The 23,047-nt window shown below is 45.7% G+C and overlaps 1 protein-coding gene across 4 annotated transcripts in view; it reads left to right on the forward strand.

Annotated features, from left to right (window-relative positions):
• The first annotated feature begins 13 nt into the window (after positions 1-13).
• Positions 14-23,047, forward strand: part of PPP1R16B (protein phosphatase 1 regulatory subunit 16B) — a 60,325-nt gene continuing 37,291 nt past the window's right edge. For 2 of the 4 annotated variants that reach the window (XM_085313934.1, XM_085313937.1), the window contains exons 1-2: positions 14-100; positions 19,118-19,507. In XM_085313934.1, the coding sequence (XP_085170060.1) occupies positions 19,261-19,507 (247 nt within the window). In that variant the 5' untranslated portion in view covers positions 14-100; positions 19,118-19,260. Of the gene's footprint in view, positions 101-4,231; positions 4,296-15,588; positions 15,665-15,836; positions 15,908-19,117; positions 19,508-23,047 lie in introns of those variants that run through there. The other 2 variants (XM_085313935.1, XM_085313936.1) reach the window with 2 other exon arrangements.

The following is a 23,047-nucleotide window of genomic DNA, read 5'->3' on the forward strand; positions in this document are numbered from 1 at the left end:
GGCGGAGGGGCCCGGGGGGGCGTTTCGCGTGTCAGCACCGACCGCAATCACGACGCAGAGTTTCGGTAACTCCAGCCCTGTGCAACGCTAGAGCAGGCTGGTAAGGATCACTTAAATAACGTAGTCGGGTTCCTTCCTCAAGCAGGATAAGGCACCAGGCTAATCCCTCAATAAATTTGTCTAACCTCGTCTGGAACGCATCTAATAACAGGGATGTAATTACTCCTTCAAGGCAGTTTACTTCATTGAAAGATTGGCTTCAGCGTTTAAGGGCACATCATCTGATTTCTGCAGTGGATAGTCATACAAACCGCAAGAAAACGAAGACCTGAATTTCTCGCGTTTGTTCTCAGATGAGTTTTGCTTATTGCATTTAGAAATTTTCTCCCTTCTGGCATAATTCAGGTGTGGGGAAAAAAATACATGAGCTAATATAAGCATATGTAACCATAGTTCCTGGAATGACACCAGGATTGCAACTGCGGGCTTTCTTTGTGAGATGGTGAAGGTCTTTCATGGAGAGAGTCTCCTTCAGATGCAGCCAGAGAAGGCTACCTTCAGCCGTAACTTCGGCCCTTCCAGCGCTTGGGTGTGCGGTGTTGGGGGTGTTTGAGAGATGCTTTCAGTTGACTGTTGGTGGGAAAACAAGTTTGTGCTTTTATCATCGCTTACCTATGTGGAAAGGTCTCTTCTCCACTGTGGTAACTTTGCACAAGGAGGAGGATGTTTCAAACTATAACGGAATAGGACTGAAACTGTTTTTTCACAAACTGCCAAGGAAAACACAAAGTTTACAAATGTGAAAAATGAATCTCTTTCAGTTGGAGCCCTCCTGCGTTCCCTCACAAATGCTTGGGGAACCTCCAGCGAAGTGACTGGCTTGATTGCCCTAGCTGTCACCTTGACCCAGCCTTCTTGGACATGGGTGTCTTGAGCCTTGCTATTAATGCTAAGTGCTTTTTCACAGATGGAAGAGCCAAGTGTTATTATTGCAGAAAACTGCATGGCTTTTTCARTCTGGAGCTGAATTTAATCTGGAGGGAGATCATGTTCATTGTAAAAGGCTTAACTTATTAAATCCTGAATACAAAGAATACCTTTTATTTATGCTTTTCCCTTCCTTGTTTAATCTCTAGAGTAAGAGTTTCATCAAAAACTGTGGATGATGTTGCAAATACTCCTACTAGTTTATTTTTATGGGTTTTGTATCAGGTCCTGAGATCTTCTTTGAAAAAAAATATGTTTTCCTTCTGACTGAAAGATATAAATGAGTATTTCCTAACAAAAATAAGGCTTAAAGTGTTGAACTTCAGATATGTATGATGGATATGATGAAATACTGAGATACTGCTTCCCCCCATCAAGACTGCCTGTCCAGATTGCTCATTACTAACAATGTCTTGTTGTCCAGTCCTTGGATGTTGGATAAATGACTCTGTGTGACTGTGCTGGTACCAGCTGTACCAGCTCCTTGGTGTCTGTGTCACGTTGCATCATTTCTGTGGCCACTTTGTTGAAACCTTATTTTTACTTGGTTTAATAATTTATAAAGTGCCTGTTGCCTCTAGGCACGTTGCATCTAGTAGGAAGAAAAACATCAACCGGTGTTTACTGGAATACCAGTTACATAGTCTGAGGTTAACAAATAATGAAGCCTTTGGGAATGAGGTGGTGTCTCATTTTTATCTTACATAAACCCATGAAAATGTAGGGTTTGTGCTCAAGGTCTTCTGGGGGTCCTTATAAACATAGCTTGTCCTTCTGTGACAAAGTGGGGTTTGGGCTGTGACCTTCCATAAACTGATTTTGGGTCTGATTCTCCTTTTTGCTTTTATCTGCCTGTGCCTGACTTGAGTTTGGCAGCTGTCTGGTTTTTAACGCTTGTAAAACAAGGTTAAAATAATAAAATCAAGTCCTGTATCTTCACAGAATTAGTTTCGTGSGCTTGGAAGAGATCAATCTCTTTTTGGAGAAAAAAATTATGCTCTCAAATCCAACAGGCCAAATTCTCTGTCAGATACTTCAGAACCACTATTCTGAATCACTCATTCAGCTGGAGGATGAAAATTGGCCTATAGTTCATCTTGTCTCATTTGGAACAGCTAAATGATGACTCAGTGACCTAAGTTGGCAAATTATATCACCAGCTAATTGCCCTAAGCACTCGGAAAGAAAATTTTGCTTGGTATCAGGCAAACTTACTGCTATCATTCGTCACTTGAAAACCCTTTACTGCCCCAGGTGATATTTGCTTTGTTTCAAATACTTCCAGATTTTTATCATAGCACTGGAAACTGGATGTAGTAAATTCTCTCCATTAATCATTCTTACTAATCTTGTCCTGCTCATCTTCAGGGGTTTCCCTGCTTGGCAGGTATTGCCTCTTAACAAAGCTTGAACATCTTAGCATTTCAAGCTCGCTTTGCCCTGTGGCCAGCCCTCCCCTCCTCTTCCTCACCGCAGAGTGAAACGGTGCAGTTTGGTGGGACGGTTTGGGAGGACGCAGACCTTGCCTGAAGCCTGCTGGGGCAGGAGGTGCAGGGATCGGTCCAGGGAAGCCCAGCAGAGCCTGCCCGAGCCTTCCCCAGCTGCCTCTGTCGGGTATGTTTGCCAGCACACGCAGGGCAGGGTGGTGGCCTGGGCTGGGGATGTCTGGATCAGCCAGGCGTGCCTGCAAGGCAGGATGTGCCAAACAGCTGGACCAGGCTGGTGGCTGCTCTGGAGGAGGAACTGGAGGACAGGTTGTTCTGCCGGTACAAATGGTCAGCCTGACCTCAGTTCTTGTTTGCTTATTGAAAATAGGAAGACTGTAATTATGGGCTGCAAGCAAATGCAGGTGTAGAAGCATCCAGGCATCACACATGCATCTCTCACTGCTTAAAGAGCTGCAGGAGTGAACGGGGATGTGTGAAAGGGGTCAGCTGTTCGCTTTTTGCAAGGCTGTTAGTCAAGTTATACCACCTCCTAGGATGGTCTTGCCAGCTGGCTCATCCTTTAGGGATGTTTAAAGAGGCTTATCGCAATCTTACTAGAAATCTGTCGTCTTCTATTAATCTCCTTGTCTGTCTTCATCTCCGTTCCACGTGCTCCCTTGCTCAGTCATCTAGACAGCGCCATTCTGCATGCACCGTTACCGATCGGCACCAGCTGTGCCGCTCACGGAAATGTGCCTTCTGTTTATGGCACGTTCATTTGTAGACTGTTGCTTTTTGTTGTCCAATACATTTTTTTCATTTCAAAATGTATTTATATAAATATATAGATATATGCTTTTGTAAAATAACACTCCTGAAATGAGAGCAGAACTGGTGCACTTTGCTGGCTGGGTTAGAGGTGTGGGATGAGCCGTGGTGCCTGGGTGGAAATCAGACTCCAACTCTGAGTAAGAAAAAGCCCGCTCTTGCTGCAGGCCCTGCTGGGGTGCGCGTACGGCTGTGGTTCGCATCTTTGCTCGGAGTACGAGCACAGCTCGCCTTACCTCTGGGAGCAGCAGGAAGGGGCAGGTAATAGTTTGTGCATGTGAATTGCCAACTTTGTYCATTTTCAGCAGAGAACTGTCACTGCTGGCAAATGGTGGTGGCCCATTTCCTTCCCATCCTGTCGCCGTGTGACTGCTGGCAGGCACCGTGACGTTCATGGCAGGTCTCTCACTGTGGGAGGTGGAAGTGGAAGCCGGAACCAGGAGTCTAAACTCAACAGTGCCCCTCAACACCACTGCTAGCTGGGGCAAATATTGCTTTCGGAGTAATGCATTTCTTCCTGATGGACCTTCTGCTTACAAGTCTTGCAAAAGCACATAGATTTTTGTGGTCCACAGGAGCACCTAGAAAAAAGGAATAGCTCTAGGAACACTAAGCAGTGATGCTCCTATGAAGCAAACAAACGTGACGTGGTTTGATGTGAATCAGGTGAGCTGCGCGATAGGAGCACAGGTAGGAGTCTGGCATGCAAAGCCTTTGGCAAAGGTGGCTTGGCCATCCCTGCTTCTAGGGGCAGCATCCAAGTAATGATGCAGGTACCAGTGATGCTGCGAGCTGGGTGAGGAATATGTGCCTTCCCCTCTGCTTTTACTGGAATGCTCTTCCTCTTGYACTGCTCCATGTTATGTGCTTTCCCTTGAGTATTGCTAGTTGACAGAGAAAGTGATTTTTTTTTTTTCTTTTTACAGAATAGGTAGCTGACTTCATCTCATGGGAGCAGACTGAAAAGCGCCAGAATGGTGGCTTGGCATTACTATTTTATAGCTTTCCATGGTTCCAGTAGCAGCAGGACAAAACACGAAGTGCAGTTGTCAGGTGCGTTTTTCTGTTTGTGTTTGAAACCACTTGATAGGCTGTGATTAATGAGGCCAAATAGAAGTTTAATAAACAGCATATTCAAATAAACCTCAAATAAAAATGGCTTTAACAGGAAGGCTTTTGCTTCTGTGCAAAGTACAGATTGTAGGTGTAATGTATTGCTGTTTGTTTTACAGCTCTCGGAGCACATTGCATGGACTATTCCTCCGTTTTACAAAGAGGGAGGAGAAGCTGAAGTTTGTCTATGTGTGTTGGTAGTAGGAGTAGCTGTTGTACAGCAGCTCCTGTAGAATAGGTCTTAGTGCAGACCCTCCTGGAATCAATTGTTTTTTTTTTTTCTTTTCCTAGTTTAGGTTAAAACAATGTTTCCAGATTTGGACTGCCAAATCTGTATCTTAGAGACCACCATGCCCCCATATCCAGGTTCTAATTAAGGATGTGCTAAAAGTGGTGGGCCAGCTACCATGGCCTTGCAGATCAGAACCATTGGCCTAATCTATTTTTGAAGTGAATTAAACTAGAAAAGGTACTGTCGCTCTAGACTAAGAAGCCACCTGGGGAGTTAACCCAGAATAGTTGTTCTGCTTTGARTTCACACCCTATCTCGTTTCAAAATAACTTTTYTTTCCATATATACAATCTCTATAAGCACAGAATACAGGGCATGGTGTAAGCCTCATCACCCAACAGAGGTCGGAAAATATCTTATTTTTCCTAAGGTCTCCTCTGCGCTGCCTCCTGCCGATCAGCACAATTCTGTAGCTTGGGCATCCTTTTCCATAATAACTCGGCCCTGCTTCTTGCTCTACCCCTGCAGAGATCTGCACTCCCTTTCCACCCCTGGCTCTGTGGCTTGTTTTTGAAACCCTGAATGCCAGCTCCCTGTAACAATCTGTATTCCCCTCCCCTGTCATCGGTCCAGCCTTTGTGTTGGTGGCACACAAAGAAACGAGAGTCTTGAGTGCTCACCTCCCCAGAGGTCCACAAAAAGATTGTGCCAGAATCTTTTATTGGGCTGGATGAGACCTTACCACCTTTCCCTGGTGAGTCAGTTTGAGCACTAGGTGAGAGCGAGCATCAGGTGCCTCCATCAAAGCTGGGCTGATAACCTGAGCTGTGCATAGGTGGCAGGTGTAAATTATTTGCAACGGCAGACTGACTCGCTTGCTCTCATGCTGCGCTCGTCTTGTGTCTGCTTGGAGGAGGAGTGGGGATGTTTGCATGATGTTTGGAGCTGTGCAGAAACACTGTGCTGTTATATTGCTCTTTCGTATTTGTCAAGCTCAAATTAAATGTATATAATTTTAACATCTCATGATTCTTTGGGGGCTGACTCATGGGTTTTGGCCTGAATGAATCATAGCTCTTGAACTCCRTTGCTAAATTCATTATGTAACAATTACAGGGCTGGAAATGCCACCCTAAGTACACACAAACAAGCAAGCAGCAATTTCCCCCTCCTTTTCTTTCACCCTGTGTTTCCAAGAGACCTTCCATATGAATTTGCTCATTAGCTCTTGCCCCTACTCTGTTGAGGAGGGGTCCGCTTGGCACCCTATGTCTTGACACTTTGTCCTTGAGCTGAAAGAGGCAGAAGTAACGGGTTCGGTATTTCTGGAAGAGAATAGGGGATCAGCCTAGGAGGGATGGCTGGAGATGCACGGCTTTGCTCTTCTGTGCCTGTTGCCTTAATTTGGTCCCATCTGCTCTATGTGATGTTATGGAATAGTCATGGCAGTCTCTAATGACCTGCAGGGTAAAACCCCGTGCATCAGGCATCGCTCTGTGGTGGCTCCACACAGCAATATTGGAGGTTGACACTGCTACGCTGGCACAAATTCTATTTAGTTACTTGCTAAGTACCTCATARGTCAAATACCAAGTAAAGGGGAAAGAGCAAGCATAACTCGAGTACCATGAGGAGTGTAATAATATCCACCATCATCTTCTGTACTTCATGATGMTAAGCTGAGGTTTAGGGGTTTGCATGGTTTAGCTCAGTTGGTTGGAGTGTGGTGCTGATAATGCSAAGGTTGCGTGTTCGATCCCCGTGTGGGCCACTCGCTTGAGGGYTGGACTAGATGATCTCCAGAGGYCCCTTCCAGCCTTACCAATTCTATGATATGCCGCTTCCCTATCTATGACTCTATGATTATTCATATGGATCTTGTTTTTTCATTACTGGTATCTTGGGTAAGGGTTCATGTTGTGTGAAATTAAGAGGGTCTTTGTACTGGATGGGCTCTGCTTACTGACTTGTTTAGCCCACTGAAGCTGCTGGTGAGAGCGGTACAGAAGGACCATSTCCACCTCTGCCCACTTAGATTTCTTTCTAGCTTTAAGCTGGCCCTGCTACCTGAATTTGACTTTCACTATCAAAACACTGATTTTTCTGTTATCCAAGTAAAACTGCTTCTTAGAGCAAAAGTATTACATTGAGGAGCTTACAGAATGGCAGGGTAGATTACTTGTGCCCGAGAGTCCTGAAGGAGTCCCCCAGTGCCCTCTCCCTTAAGAACATCTGTTCCTCTCAGTTGGAGTTTGGGCCCTTAAATTTCAATACCTTTGGAAGAGTCTCTTCTTTGGGCAAGTCTACCTCTTTGCACATCCTAGCATGGCTGCACACACAGAAGCAGAGCACAAGGCTACCTAAGCCTCATACTCATGGGTGGACTAGGAGAGAGACCTTGTCTCTCCTTGGCTGGTGACAAGGAAGCCCTAACGTTTGTGATCGCAGAAGTGGCAAAGGCAGTGTGAGAACTAGAGACAGATAAGGAGGAAAAGCAATACCAGCAATTCTAGTGTTGTGCTGGTAATGAAGTTAAGGTGAAGTATCCTAAGCCATATTTTCAAAATAATGAACTGTAGATATTTGAAATTGAGTATAAGGGCAACTATAYTGTTAGACCAGTGAGTCAAACCAACATCCCATCTCTGAATGTGACCCGGAGWAGATGCAGAAAACACAGAAAGTAGGGCATGTGTAGTGACGTATGGTTGATAGCTGCGCCTAAAAATAAGGTACTTTAGAAACATAAAATCTGCCTTGCAAGCAAGGCAGTGACAGACTGCTCTGAGTGTTTGATTTAAGGCTGAAATTRGTGATGTTAGCTGCAAAAAATGTGTTTTTCTCAAGTCTGATGGTGTTCACTRAAGATAAGTTACTTTGAAGCTGTGCTTGGACAGAGGTAGAAGATAGGCTGTGGTGGCACTGTTAGGTCAGCGGAGATGCCTTTCCTCAGCAAAGTCCATCGGGCAGCTGCCGATCTGCACTTTAAGGACCCTTTGTCCTCTCAAAGTATTACGATTAAACTTTCTAGAAGGTGCACTTGAAACTGTTCCTGCAAGCTTCAAGGGAGGACAGTCCAGATCATTTCACAGCAGTCACAGTGCGTAGGGATACTTATCTTTGCTGCCGTTGTTGCAAACAGCCTGGTGCTATGTGGCTCAAAGCCTCTTCCACCAGTTGCCTCTTGAAACCTTTGCCATCCTCAGAAGCAGTTCAGTCGAACCCACTGCAGCGTGTTGTCGGCTCAGCCACGTCACTGCCCTGACCCCGTGCCCAGACCCTCTAGTAACATATGATGCTGCTTGTCAGCACACTGGAGGGAAGTCTGACCATCTGTGCTCTAGGTCTGTTACTGTCTGATCAGCATCCTCAGGATAAGAAGAGCCCCCTTCCTACCTGCTGGTGAGTGACCTTGACCTGGAAAAGGTAGGTGGACAAGCGGATGAATTTTTCAGAGCTTCTTTCTCTGTCTCCTGAAGCTGGTTGATAACCCCTYGGATGGTAGGAAATGGAGGGGCAGCATGTGTGTGCTTTCGCGCTGGACTGAATAAGAGTTCACCAGGACATAAGRGTGACTCTTCAGATAACAAATCCAGACACTGAAGCCTGATGGAGCAAAACTCTTGGCACTGTAGCGTGGATAAATCATTTTTCTCAAAGTCTCACCTCTTTAATCTTCCAGCAAAGCCTCAGGACACCCTGCTGACTGTCCTACCTCTGCACATCAGTGGCAGGTGGATAAAACTGCCCTGAGCAGACATATGGGCTCTGTGACAAGTTCAGGATGGGTCAGTAGGCCCCTTTTCATGTTCTTTGTTTAAGATCTTTGAGGTTTATCGAAATGCTTATAGGCATGTTCAACAGTGTCTTTAAGCCTTCAAGTTGAAAGAATTTTGTTTGCAATAATTAAATACAATTGCTCTTTAAAAATAATGACTCGAATGATTGAGTAGAGCAGCCTCTCTTAAATCTCCCACAGAATCAATATTCCTCCYGTCAGGGGTGTTACGGAYGCTTCTAAATCGTTTCAGTTGTATSCAGGCCAACCACAGAGRTAACTAAAAGCTCCRCATCACRTTAACAGCACATCTTCTTACCAGTGTCTCTAACCCTCTCTTCTCATGGCACGCTGATTGGTGTGTATAACTACCCGTGTGTCTGGATGCTCAGAATGAAGAGGTGGTTTTGCCCCCTTGGTGACATTGGTCTCATTGCTTGGGGCGCGAAGTGTGCGGTGCTAACAGGCTCCGTGAAGTTGGCTCCCGCTGTCTTGCCTCATCAAGGTGCCTCCTCTTCTCCATGCTGATGCATCCCACTGTCCTTTGTGGACCTTTGGAGGTGGTAGTTGAATCATTTTGTGCTATGATCTAACTTTGAAGCAATTATTATCTCCCAGCGTTAGTGCTGGTGTAGCAAACTCCAATGTGAACATGTGTTCTTGAGGGTGAGCCCAGAGGGGCTGTGTGGGACGCCAGCAGGTTCATGTGCGCCTGCATCATCTTGCAGTGGGTGTAGAATGTGCACTGCTCCTTCCTCCCCTTTMATGGTCCTTCTGGGGGCTTTATTGGCTGCTGCTGTCGTGGCTGAAGTTGTCCTCAACTTGGAAGAATGATACCTTTGTCCTTAAAAGAGGAGAGCGAGGCAGGACTCCTCTCTGGTGTTATAAGGAGCTGGGAAATTTTAAAAAAGGGGAGCTTAGTCCCGCTGAACTGTAATTCCCTGAGGCRATGCTGGTGTCCCCAAGCATGCCTTGGAGCTGCGTAGCTCTGTGGTGTTTGCATAGGCCTGTGGGGTTCAGCGCCTCCTCTTTGCGGTGTAGATATTCCCCCTGGGAAAGCGATGTGCTCCGACACGTTCATGTCGATAGCTGGCAGCCTGCACAAACTCAGCCACTGAAGTGTCCCAGCGCTGGCATGGCTTGAGGTACACTAGAAACTGTAAGTGGAAAAACCATTCACTTATCTAGCTTGCTTCTGTGCCAGAGAAGGGCTGTTCCCATTATTTTTTCCATGGGCTAAAATGTGTGCAAATGGTTTTAGACAATGGAAGGATTTCTGTCAGAAAGGCTGGTGCCCAGGCAAATGGGGCAGTAACTCATGTCCTAAGGGAAGGGTGTGGGCTTTTGCAGTGATGTTCTGAGATTCTGCGGGAAATTAATTTTGTTGTTTTCAGGTCTTATTTAAAGTCTAGTGTGGGAGAATGTGTTGGTGTTTTTTCAAATTGCAGATCTCCAAGTTTGTAGTTTAAAGTGTCAGGAAGGGGGATCCAGGTTTGGAACAGTGCACAGATCTGGCTGTTGATAGTGCTGATTTTGAAAAAAACAAAAACCCAACCCCCCCAAAACAAAAATGGAAACTTTATCCAGAACGACAAATAAAAGGAGGTAATATCGCTGTCACAGATGGGGCGGGTTGCTTTCCCTGCAGGAGTCTGCATTGCAACCCGTGCTCAGATATAATGTGCTGTGGAAAAATAAATGGAGAGCTGAATCGGAGACTTATGCCCTCAATTAATTTTTGTTCCACATAATCGGAGCTGCTACATGCTTTTCCTTCAATATTTAACTGCTTGGCTCAGGAGATGGGCCTGCACATGAGTGGGTGAGGGGAAGTCAGATACTCAGTTCGTGTTTGCACAGAAATCCAGCTCTGCTCTTTCCATTTTGCCTAAGGGCAGGGATCCTGCTGCTCGCCTGATGCTAGAGATAGATTTGATAGCAGATACTTTTCTTTGGGAAGGCGAAGGGGAGAAGGGAGTGGTATGTAATGAGTCTTTGAAGGAATAAAATTTCCTGGTCTTCAGCATTGCTTTCTCTAGAGTCTTACCGTGCTGCCCTTGAGCTCCTGTATTTAGCTGTCGTGGGTAAGTGCCCATCGCTTAGGACAGCCAAAGGGGCCAGAGGGGAAAATTTTGCTCATAGTTTGAAAGTAAAGTCCTAATATAAGAAAAAAAGGAAGCAGTACAATTAGTACATGGTCTCTGCAGTTTTACAGGCTGTTAAATAGTTTTTCTCTTTTTCACTGAAAGGGGATGACTTGTTTTGGTGCATAGTTTAAAACAGAGCCCCAAATTTGGTTTCTGATTCACTCAATTCAGAATCATGATTAGGCTTTCAGGCTTGACGCTCATCAAAGTGTCCTCCTCCTTTCGCTGGACAGCAAGATGGCAAGCTGGTGACCAAGAGCACAGCTTGTTTGCTTTCCACTGGTTGCTGACTTGAAGGCAAAAGAGAAACTGAGATTGCATGCTCCAAAAGCAAAAGGATACTGAGCATCTGGCCCTGTGTTTTTGGAGGAATGGTTTCTACAGCTGCCAATGCGCTCGTTAAGGTGTAGCTGGATACTGATTTGGAACTACTTCTCGTATAAAATCTCACAGCTGAAACAGCCCACTCTGATTGTGGAAATGGAAGGGGGACATGCGGGAATGGATCTCAACTCTGTCCTTAGAAACCTGACTGTCTATATAGGATGCTATTGAATAAAAATGAGCTGTTGCAGCTCACTAGAGAGGGGAACCCTCCTCCCCCAAACATCTAATGAACATTAAAAAYATACACATAGAAGTCCTGAATTTAAAAAAACAACTGTCCAGGCAAGGATARCTTAATGTAGAAAAGTAGCAGCCTTGAGAGATATAGTGAACACTGGCAAAAAAAAAGCTTTTATCCAACTGAGTTTCTAGACCGAGATTTTCTAAAATGCCCCTTACTCCTTGTTGCAGTGGCACTTGGGCGTAAAGAGCAGCTTTGGAGGAGAACCACGTGGAGGGGACGAGTGCTGTGTATTAAGAGCGCTAGTATTTGATGGGAATTGCACTAGCTGTAGTACTCAGTCTTGCTCCTAGTCGTACACGCAAGCTGTGCTTGGACGTGCATCCTGCTACAGCGCRAAGCCCTCCGTGAGCGCGGTGGCATTCAGTGCAGGCTGGACCCAGACGTGCAGCTCCCCAGCTCGTGCTAGCACCCAGCTTAATGGCCTGCATGTRTTTGTCTGGAAACCGCCCCCAGATTTGTTGTCACCGAGGTGCCACAGGAAAGAGCAGTGTGTTTACAACTGCACTAGTGAGGGAGAGGACTACTTGGCACGGAAAGCTTTTTCTAAAGAAGCAAAGTAAGTAAGGCCCGGCTGAAATATCGATAGGAAAAAGAATGCATATTGTGCTGTGTTAAGTGTTTACAGGAAATATAAAGTGAAAATACTAAGGGGCTTCCTTCAAGCAGCTGCCAATATTGTTAAGAGTGAAACCGTTGGGAGGAGAAAAGAATGAGGCACTTAAATTTTTCTATTACCAGCATCAGCTCAGAAGAGATTTTTTGATTTGCTGTATTCACTTTTTTTTCTTCTTGCTTGTATTTCATTTCCACTGCTGGGAAAGAGCACAGTGAGCAGAGAGAGATTATCTGGAACTAGAGATAAAATGGCCAAATCAAAATGTTTTGGATCCTCTGGGGAAGAATTTAGCTTTAAATTTTCAGGCTTCCATTAAGCTAGGGAAATAATTTGCATTGATGCACCTTCACCACCAAATTTACTTTTGCATCACGTGGCAAAGTAGCTTCCTTTGCTGCAGACTGGTAAAACAGTATCTTCACTGTAAGAAGATAATTGGGGCACAGATTAAGTTACTTACTTTGCATACAAGAAACCTATGGGAAAGCCGGGAATCTCTCGTGAAACTCCCAAGTTCTGAGCAGATCTCTTACCCAGAAGACTTCCATACCCTCGCTGCTTTGCAACAAGGTGCAGTGTGTAGGAGTTGTGCTTTCTAAGGGGTCTTGGATATTTTTTTTTCCTTTCCAAATAATATGTCCTGCCCTTTGCACTTTCATGAGGAACCTTTCTTTCAGTGGTGATGAATGAGTGCTACCTAAAAGGCTGTAGAAGCCATGAGTTAGGACAGGAGCTGTTTGATTCTAAAACGCCAGTTAAATTAAATCATGCAGCAACAATTTTTGTAATTTTCTTTCATCAGTGTGGTTAAGTAGGGATGTTCTGGGGCTTTGCAGCTTGGTGCAAGAAGAATTTGTTCCCAGAAGCAATAGCCGGAGCTGTCAGAGTGGCACTGTGAGATGAGCAGGCATTCACCACGATCTCATGCTGGAGCACAGGAGGCGAGGTCATCAGCCCGAGATGGCTGTTGTAGCTCTTGCAATGCCTTTGCTCCCTGAACTCAGGCGGGTGACCTTGTTCTGCTTCCATTTGCCTGGTTATGGATCCTCCTGACCCCTTGACAGGGGTTGGCTGTATTGTTATCTTGAAAGTGCTGGCTAGATGTTTGTCGAGCTGTTGTTTAATGTGCTGCCTCGAGCTGTATGCAAGATGTGCCTGTCCCCAGATGCAATTTTCTGACTGCAGCATTGCTTTTGTCCCTGATGTCTTGGAGCAGACAGAAGTTGGTGCCCAGTTGCGCTGCAGTCATTGCACAGAGATCTGGGTAAGGATTGTAGTACAACCTGTCCAGCCATGATATTAGAGAAATAAATTTCAATTTCAATAAACCAAAGCAAACCCTTCATGGGTCTAGGAAATGCTGCATTTTGAAGTGCCTACCATTGCAACCTTTCACTGAAGTGTTGTCTTTTTTTTTTTTTTTTCTTTTCTTTTTTCCCCCTCTCCTGGAATTTGTAAGACATCTATAGCCTTGCAGGTGAAAACATCAATGCTTTGAAGCCAGGATTGCTTGGAGGGGCAGGCATGTCTCTGGGGGAGCCCTGGATGCCTTGCGTTCCTCTCCCCAATCTGTGATCTGCTCTGCCACGTGGTCTTTGTTGGTAGCTGATCCTCTTTTGTTTTGTCATTTGGAAGAGCTGATGGCTGGATCCTCTGTTACAGGTGTGTAAGATTGTAACAGTTTAGGCTGTTAGGTGGTAAAACTTGACATGCTGTCTGTGTTAAAGAGGCTCTAATGAAATACTTGCCCAAGAGGCAGGAGGCTAGGGAAGCAATGTGGTGATATGGAAAGAAGCGCTGACTCCAAGTTCTGATCTTCCTAAGGAGACCTTTTGTCTTGATGYGCCCTGTGCTGATAAGGGCACACTTGCTTCAGAGCAGGGGTCAGTGTTTACTGTTCCCATGGTTAAGACAGCAGAGAGCTTTGATTTCCTGTTTTCCTGAAGGCATTGCAGATTAGTGCAGAGAACAGCCTACTAGACCTTGGCAAGGCAGTGACTGTCTTGGCAAACCTGACAGCGCTTATGTGCTCGGCAGTGACACAGTTTAGGGAATGACTGAGAGCTTGCTTCTCTGGGGAGAACGTTAGGTGGGACACTGTGGCTGCTCCTCTCCTCTTGGTAYGACATTGTATAACCCTTAACATGCTAAACCTGAGCTGCAGGGAGGACAAGAACAGACCATAGTTTGTGCCTAGGCACTGTAGCAGTGCTGCCATGGTCCCCTGTCCCATGGGTGGCCTCTGCGAGTCCCCTACCTTGTTCTCTCCGGGGCAGTTTAACTTCTGCACGTTTCTTTCTCTGCTGCTGCYTCTCCCTCAGTCTGTCAGCTCCTACTCTTGGTGGTTTTCTGGTGCTATTCTTGGGCTGTCTTTGCATCATGTTACTGCTGCTGTGCTGTCAATGAGCTCTTCACTTTTCAAGTAATGAGCAATGAAAGCTGTTCTGCTACTCACCAGAGCTTGGTGAGGTACTGGCCAGTAGCCTAACCTTGATGCAGAATTTGGATCCTTGGCAGTTCATACTGATGACCAGTGAAGATCCTAAGGGCGATGCCTGAAAGAGGAGCCTGTGAATTCATGATCCCAGTTCTCATCTTTGGAYGGTCAGTTTGGCACAAGAGCTGTAATCAGCTAGTCAACCAGCACTCTGTGAGGGTAGGAATAGCATAGAGTGGCCTGGGCACTGATGTGAAGGAAGGGGATAAATTTGGAAATTCCTCACTTTGACATGGTCTAGGAATTTATGGTAATGAAATAAATCTGGCAGTCACCTCCTCCACAGGCTGCTTATGAGCTCAGGTCCCTACTGTAGGCTTTCTTGTTTGATTTCCAAGTCCATTGGAGAGAAGATTAACTTGGAGTAGGGAGATGAGGGCTATTTCTGTCACTCTTTATACCAATGACTTGACTTTATTCTGTAAATGCAGACATTTCACCTRATCAGCTGGGGCCGATCCTGCAAACGTACATTCCCACAAGCAATCCAGTGCATGAGAATGATCTCCTTGACTTCAGAAGAGGCTACTCCCATATGTAGGCATTCAGTTTTACCTTTGCTTGAACGTCTTGGAAAAATTCTTTAGTTACCTTATGATTTCATTTCAAGGTGTCCCATTCAAGGGTTACTCTGTMAGTGTTTCTGTTTATTTTTTTTAAGTGGAATAAAAAATAAGTTAGTTGATAACACTTAAATKAAGGACTCTTGCAAGTGTCTATGTTCTGCTTTGGTTTCGTGCTGTGCTTTAAGTAGTGCCTTGAGGAGATGTGATGGAGGGTTGGGGATCTTAGTTGTTGCTTAACTGCCTGACAGGGAGATGAGGCAGCTTTCCATCATTGCTTGGCAACGTGCCTGTTTTCATGGATGAAACTCCATCCTCAGCAATGTTATAGCAAAGTGTCTGCAAGCTGAATGCTTTGTATGAAGGACTAGGGAGGCTCTGAGCGCTCGTTGGAACAGGAAAATGAATGCACTTGGTTTTCCTCTTTGAGGAATGTAAGAACCAGCTTCTAAATTGTGTGATAAGAAAAAGTGTGTGTTATGTGAATSCAAGGGCTCTGCTAGTCCCTGGCACCAGCAGGCAGGGCTGGTGGTATGGCGCACAGTTTAGTCAATTTGTTCCCTTCAGTGATTTGGTAAACTGTCACTTCACAGAATCAGGATCTCTTCTTGTAATGCAAGTGAGTAACCAGCACCCCCAAATAATCTCTTTGAACTTGGTATGGCAAATCTTGTCTTAAGGTGTGGTAAAGCGTACAGGAAATGCCAACTTTTTTCTTTTTTGTAATGATTGTGCTTGCCAGCATTTGAATGCCCTTTGTAGGGAGTGATCTCTGACACTGTTGGAGTGGACCCTCTCCTGCTGGAACACCGTGAAAGCGGAGATCACCCGAATGCAACACAATAGTGAGCGTCTCTCCTTCCTTTTGGCCCCAAAATAGACCCGTTATTGTCCGCATTGTGTTTTCATGCTGCTCACAGGATGTGCTCTGCACCTCTCGAAACAGAACTGCTGAGCTCATGGAAACTGAACTGAATCAAACATGAGAAACAGCACTTTTTTTTTTTCTTTAAATAGAGCGGAAACCAAAATGCGATGCCTTGCAAACCACAGACACTCACACAGCCAACTTCTGTGTTGCTCTACAGGTAAACAAATGCTTGGGCCTGTAACTGTGCTATAATTAGTGTGACCAGTTTGTGCAATGACAAGTAGATGTGCCATTTTTGTTACAGTGAGGAAACTAGGTCATCTGAAAACAAGCAGCTGGAGTGGCAGAGCCAAAATCTTCATGAGGCTTTGGGATCTGGGGAGTATGCTAGGAGAGTTATACCCAAGCGAGGGAGAAGTTGACCTGGATTCTTCTGGGAGACCCTTTTGATCTTTTGGACCTTTGTTTATTGGTTGTTTTGAGGATACTCTGGTTCTTAGGTGGTCAAAAATGGCCTGGCGTATTCGGGAGCAGRAGGTGTCTGTGTTCATGGAGCTTCCCCTCCAGCTATCCCCTCTTGGATAACAAGATGTATGTGGAAAGGATAAAACATGGACACGTAGAGCAAATCACGCTTCTTCCCCTTCTCTTGTGATTCATGGTGTCCTGTGGTGCTTTCCAAGATGCAGTCCTAATTCCATGAAGAAAGCTTATTGCTTTTCTTGGGTAAACAGAGAAGCACTGAAGTAAGATTTATTTGCTTTAATAAGGATGCAGAATTTGGCCCTTGTTTCTGCTTCAGGTATATTTTGGAAAATATTTGTTCATCTTTCAGCAAACAATGGTAAAAGTGCCTGGAAAGGGAGCTGGGTGGGAGCTTGTTTGTGGAATGCCGAGAGGCATTTCCTGCCCTTATCTCCAGCCATTTGAGGTATTGTAAATGGGGCTGCAGTGTGTGTTACTGGAACAAAGATCGCCAAAAAAGATACCTTCTAAAGAATGTTTGCAAGGGGCAGATTTCATATTGTACAGAGCAGAGTTCACTAGAGCTGGTAAGGAGTTTTTCAGCAAAAAATGCGTGTGCTTAGAAAATGCACCTGTACTGAAAAAAAGCTTTTTGGAAGAGAGCTGTGTTTATGCAACGGTTTCTGAGGTCCAAGAGGAATCCTGGTTCATCAAAGATGGGGAGGGTGATGGGCAACTACCCAGGAGAGCTGTATAGGACAGTCTTTCATGCTGTGGAGGAACCATAGCACACCGGTGTCTCATTTTTCCTGTTAGACTACGATCTTGAATTGATATTTTCCATCTCAGCCAAGTATTTGAATTACTAGGCAGCTGGTGATTTGGGGGCAAGTCTCTGTCTTATGAAAAACTTTGTAAGGATTTGGATTTGTCCCTATGTGAAACTGAAACGTTTTGTTTGAAATCTTAAGTTCTTATGGGATGGAAACAATATTTTGGCTTTCTATTTCTAAATTTTTTTGTTCATGTCTATTCTGAAACTCTCTAAATAAGATTTGCAGGTGCCATTAAAGCTACCCTTGGCCTTCTGTTAGCGCCTTTACTGAGGAAAGCACCTGCAWGCGTTGGCTAGGATGTACCTGTGTGCTTTGGCTGAGTTTGTTTGTTTGCAGTTTTCAAACCAATTATCTTGCAGAGGAAACAGCATGTCTTGCTGTCAGTCTGCCGAGGTATTTATAGGAAAGGTCAAARCCCTGTGGAAGGTCTGCAGCCACGTTGGAATGGACTGGATGTGTCAGTCTTGCGAAACTCGCTGGGATGTGGTGGGCTCTGCTGCTGCTCACAGCGCTTTACTTTCTGAAGAGGCCTGGGACTGTGGCTTCTCCTGGCTTATCTAACTGGGGTTAAGTAGGTGGAGCTTGTGTATCTGACCAGATCTCTTCACTTCTCTCTAGCTACCTCTGTTTTTCAGCTCTTTTTCCTGTAGACGCTTTGCATMCTTTCACTTACAAGACTGTTACTCTTGCTCTTTTGGGGTGGGAAAGTTGAGGAAGGAGTGTCTTCAGTCATCTGCTTTAGCCATCACATTGAGGGTTTTCAGGTATCTGCAGATAGTTAAGCTCCTTATTGCCTCCTGTCCCCATCAACTTTTTATTTTTCAAACTGGCTGAACCTTAAGAGCGCTTTTATTTTATGTGTTTATGTGTAACTTAGCTTGATTTGATAGGCATGGTGACCTTGCCACTGAATGTGCTATATGGTGGTGTTTGGAACATATTTGTTCAACGTGCTGGCAACACTGACATTATTTCAGATTAATCTCTTCTGTTGGACTGTTCYCTAAATATGGAGGGCAAGTGATTAAGTGGCTGCGTGCAAGTCTCCCAAGTGGCTGTGGGTAGTGCTGTTCAGTGGTCATTAATGTGTCAGTCCCACCAGGAGTCTAGTCCCACGGTTTAACTGTGCTCATTTCTGCGCTCATTTGAGACTTTACAGTGCTGTACAGCTGGACCAGAATGAGGTAACGTGTAGCGAAGAGAAAATCTAAGGGCAAAAGAGAAATGAACACAAACCCCAGTATCCTGAAGTAGCTGAGGTAGTTAATAATGCTTCCGTAAGAACCACATCCTGTTACTCTGGCTCTGTGGCAAAAGCACTCAATGTGAGCGGTGGTAAGAAGGAGCTGATACGAGAAGGGGCTGAGAGCAGATGATGCCCCCGTTAGGTAGAGCTCTTCTGGGGAGCTTCACCGGTAAGCAATAACAACCCCACGTGGACCTCAGATATGGGCTGGGTAACCTCACAGCCCTCCAGCTTATCATTCATTTAGCTGGGACAGCCTTGCACGATGTCTATGGCACTGGGCTGATTCAGCRCCCATGGTTCTTCTCCTGGCTCAGCCACTGCTGTGTCTTATACCTGATTTTCCCCTCTGCCCTGGGCTTTGYTGTTTGGACTAAAGTGCTTCGTGGAGAGGACTCCCAACATACATCGGTGCAGTGCAGCTCTGGTTAGGTATTGGGAATCCCATTAGAGGAGGGGGCAAGAGTTATGCTGGAGGGGGTCGGCTGAGGAATAGGATGCATGTCTCAGTACATGRATCTCTCTGAAGCGGTCTGTGGAATGATCTCAAATACTACGTAGATCTCTATTTAATAGCTCACAAGGGCATTCTCCTGACCATAAATGAGACATCTACCTTGAACTGTAGCAGTGAATAAAATGTGTGATAAAACTATGACTTAATCAAGAGGATTTCACTTGAAGAAGTGGGTGTTTAGAATGGATGAGAGGTGGAATTACAAAGGCCAGTGAGAAGAACAAAGCAATTAAAATGCAATCAAATGAGCCTTCTTTTGAGATGGTGGGTGTTGCCTGTTGAGTTTTCCAGTGGGCTGATCTTAGCTGCTTCTCTGCATGGAAGGGTAAGACTTGGTTTCTCACACTTTGTTTCTCATTGCAGGGTTCCACTGTATTCTCAGCAGACGCTGCAATGGACCATTCAGAGCTTGGCCCCAAGATACTGGTATAGTACCAGGCAGCTGCAATCCAGAGGGCCTGCCATAGGACATCATTTCTAGCATCTCTCCTCTCTCAGCTAAAGTGATGGATGCCCACGTGGATCTCCTGACAGAGCTTCAGCTGCTGGATAAGGTGCCCACCTTGGAGAGGCTGCGGGCAGCCCAAAAACGGAGGGCTCAACAGCTGAAGAAGTGGGCACAGTATGAGAAAGAGATGCAGCACAAGAAGCGGAAGCATGAGAAGAGAAGAAGTGCTGTTAACAGAAAGAAAGTATCTTTTGAAGCCAGTGTTGCTCTACTGGAGGCTTCTCTGAGGAATGACTTAGAGGAAGGTAGGGTACTTGTATCTGGCAGTTCCTTACTGTTTTGGCTATTCATAAGGTCCATGTGGCTCTTTGGTAGTGCAGAGGCACCTGTGCTGACAACCATACTGGCTGCACTATGCATAGCATGGTGTTGGCCTCTAACGTGTTGCTGTCTCCAGCAGAGCCATTGGGCCGCGGTGCTGAAAGCCTGCACACCATTACTGTCTAGACTAACATCAAAAGTGGGCACACCAATGGTGGGGAAACAGGACAGAAATTATGACCAAGGTCTGGGAAAAGCAAGATCTTTTTTCTCTTTTCACACTTACCACTTGCAAAAGGCGTGAAACATTTCCTCGCCTCCTGAGTGTGCCKATTTCGATGGTATTCTAGAAGTCCGTCACAGGAATTTACATGTCAGGGTAAATCCTTACAGTTTCCCTGTTTGGAGGATGGAGTTAGAGCTACTTGGGTATATGAGTTTATTTCCCCATGGAAAAGTCTGAAAATCGTGGCTTCGTTTAATGATTTCCACAGAAGAGAAAACCTCAGATTGTTTAGAAATTGGTTTAATTGCATCATTTTCAAGTGGATCAAAATGCTTTGCTTTTGGTTAAGAAACTGAAGGGTAAAAAAATGTCTAAAAGTCAATGCCCATTAGTCTCAGCAAAACACTGGGGAAAAYCAATAAGCTCTAGGGAGCCGGGACTCAAATAATGGCTTGGAAATAGCCAAATTGAGCTCTGGTGTCAGGGCCCCCAGCAGCACTTCTGGCAGGCCTGGAAGGCTTCTCAGCCTTGTGGAAAGGACCCTTGAAATTGGCCTTTGTTCGTCTTCCAAATGAGATAATTGGGGTTTTGTTCCTACAACAGCCGCTGGAATTCTCCTTATGATTTTTATGAATGAAATACAGGAAGAACACTTAAATTGCAACATAGTAACATTTTTTTAGTAAGACGCCTTCTCTAAACATTGCTGAGCAGTTCAGGTCTGTGCGTCTCCTGGAACGGGGCAGGCAGCCCTGAGCTGCCTTTCCCAAGACCGTAAAGCAAATCAGCAATAGGGCTGGGACGAGAAGGGTGGTCGCCGTTTTTCCCAGTCCGCTGTTACAAGCCCTGGGTGACCGTGTGCTTTCCCATTTCTGGGGATATCCACAAGTGATGGAAATCCACACGCCTTACCTCTCCCTAAATGCTTCGTGATTTAACAGCATATTTGCCTGGTTTCCACTAACCCCGTCACTGTGCACTACTGCTCGTAAAGTCCCTGTCAAGATAGTGTCTTACCCCTGCCAGGAAACTAGGACAAACATTCCCAGAGAGATAACAACATCCTCCATTTTTTAGGGCAGACCTGGAACAGCCTTTGGGGTTGCTGTTCTGACAGGTAGCAAAATCAGTGTGGTCTGTCTGATCCCTTGGTGTAGCACAAAGAACTGAAGATACTTAGGAAACCTGGCCAATTTGGTTGTATCTCTGCTAATGAAGGTTCCTGTTGTCCTTTCTAGCATCTCTTTTGCAAGATGCATTACGTACTAGGCTGATATGGAGGGAGAGAGAGGCCAGGTTGCCACCTTGTTGAACTGTGTCCTCCTGCATTACTGGCCCTTCAGCAACAGGTGTCGAACAYGACTTGCACTTGGTAGGTGTGGGCTGGGGTATAGCCAGGTTCCTTGGCCTTTAGTGGGAAGAAGCTGGGTGGAAGGAAAGGACCTCTTTGTCCTTGTAGGAAATCTCCCTTGAGTTGTGTTGCTGTCTCTAAGAAAGCCCCTTACCCACCATAACTTGCCCTCACCTCCCACCAGGGCATGTTTTCCATCTGTATGGAAACAGAGTGCTCCTGTGATGGATTGTCCCTGTCGAGRTGGTGCATTTCGTGCAGCTGTGCTATGTTTTGCCAAGCCATGCTTTGTGTCTATGCTTTTACGTGCGTTTATAGCCTCACTCTGGGAGAGCAGAATTGTGATAGCGCTCTGGAGACGGAGCTTTTATTTGTATTTTCTTTGCTTTAAAGTTTTAACAGTTGGCTTCCAACTCTCTGCTCTACTGAACTTACATTTCTCACTCTTAACTGTTCTAGTCTTCTTGGAAAGCCCTAACAGAGAAGCCAGCTAGAGCTGTGCTGTGAAATTGTATCTGTTAGAACCAGCTGAGATGCCAGATTGACTTGCGTCGCCTGTGTCTGTGCTGACAGATACCTGGCACAGGGTAAGGCTTGGGGTGCGCAGCTTTTGGGTGAGGTTTAAACTGTGCCCACCTGCAGGTGACACGTCAGAACGCCGGGGCGGGTAATGAATATTTCATTACACACCTCTGCATGCGGTGTGGGTACTTGTGCTTGGTGCTCACGCGCAGGGGCGCGATGAGGCCAACTCTTCTGTTCGAGGCTCGGCTTCCCGGTTTTGCTTTTCACACTTGCTGTCCTTGGATTTGTGCCAGGTGGTCAGTTTGGAAGGAAACTCATTTGCTGTCTGTCTCGTGAAAAATGCTTTTTTATTTTGGAGGGGACACAAGTGGCAAAGGTGTTTGCAGGCACTGTACCTGCAGAGGCAGCTGGGCACCCTGACAGCTGYGTGCAGACGCAGTTGGAGCGCACTGGATGGGTTTTAGCGTGGTAGCTTCAGTGGTCCTGTGGACAAGCCTCGCACCGCGTGCCACCGTTGATACTGCGCTGTTTGGCAGGCAGGAAGTGAGCTTGCCGCTGGAGCCTTGTCCCTTCTCTTGTCTGGGAAATCCATGGCTGCAGATCTCTTTTGGCCTTTTTAATCTGTAGCTGTTGCCTTTGGCTGAGCCCGGGTAGCAGGTTTTAGGTTCTAATGATCAGTTCCTTTTCCTGATGCGGTATTAGCTAAACCAAATGTGATAAGGGCGCTCCACTGCTTGGTGGAAAAATGGCCGTGGTCTGTGCAGTCTCTCAACTAGCTAGCGAGGGCAGAGGGAGGGCTAAAGAGGGATCATGTCCCCGGTGCAACAGTTGCTTCCCCCGTGTAGCTGAATTGTTCAGATGCCACAAATATTCACACTTGATGGATTTGTACTCGATTAAGTCCTAAAAGTAGTGTATAGCCAGGTTCTGGCGCCGCTGGGGTCCCTCTGTGCTATCTGACCAATATAGAGGGAAGGAGGGTCAGAATCAAACCAAGATGTCAGATCAGTAAAATTCCTTGCCAAATGCCCTAGGCCAAAATAAGCAAATGCATGGCCTTTTGGAGGCTTCAGGTACTTATTTTAGCTTCTGAGTCATCCTTTGTTTCCATGTGGGAAGTGGAGAGGGAGGAGAAACAAAAATGATTAAAAACTTGAGAAGTTAGTGTGAGGAAGTTGAAGACCTGGGGGTGCAGTTAGCACTGGTTATCTCCAAGTTTCTTTTGAGCGGGTGTTTAATTGCTTCTTTTTTTGTATTATTACTATTTTTTTTGACGTTGTCATTCCTGAATTGGAACGAAGAGGATGGCAGTAGGCGCTGTGGAATGAAATTAAGGAAGAGAAAGCAAAGTTGTATATTGAGTTAGCCTTTCGGCAGGAAGATGTATTGTGCTGTGGTGTGACCTCCCCATGGAAGGGGTGG

Source organism: Rhea americana, unplaced genomic scaffold, assembly GCF_003343005.1.
Source record: "Rhea americana isolate MKP2758 unplaced genomic scaffold, rheAme1 scaffold_4, whole genome shotgun sequence".
Lineage (NCBI taxonomy): Eukaryota > Metazoa > Chordata > Aves > Rheiformes > Rheidae > Rhea > Rhea americana.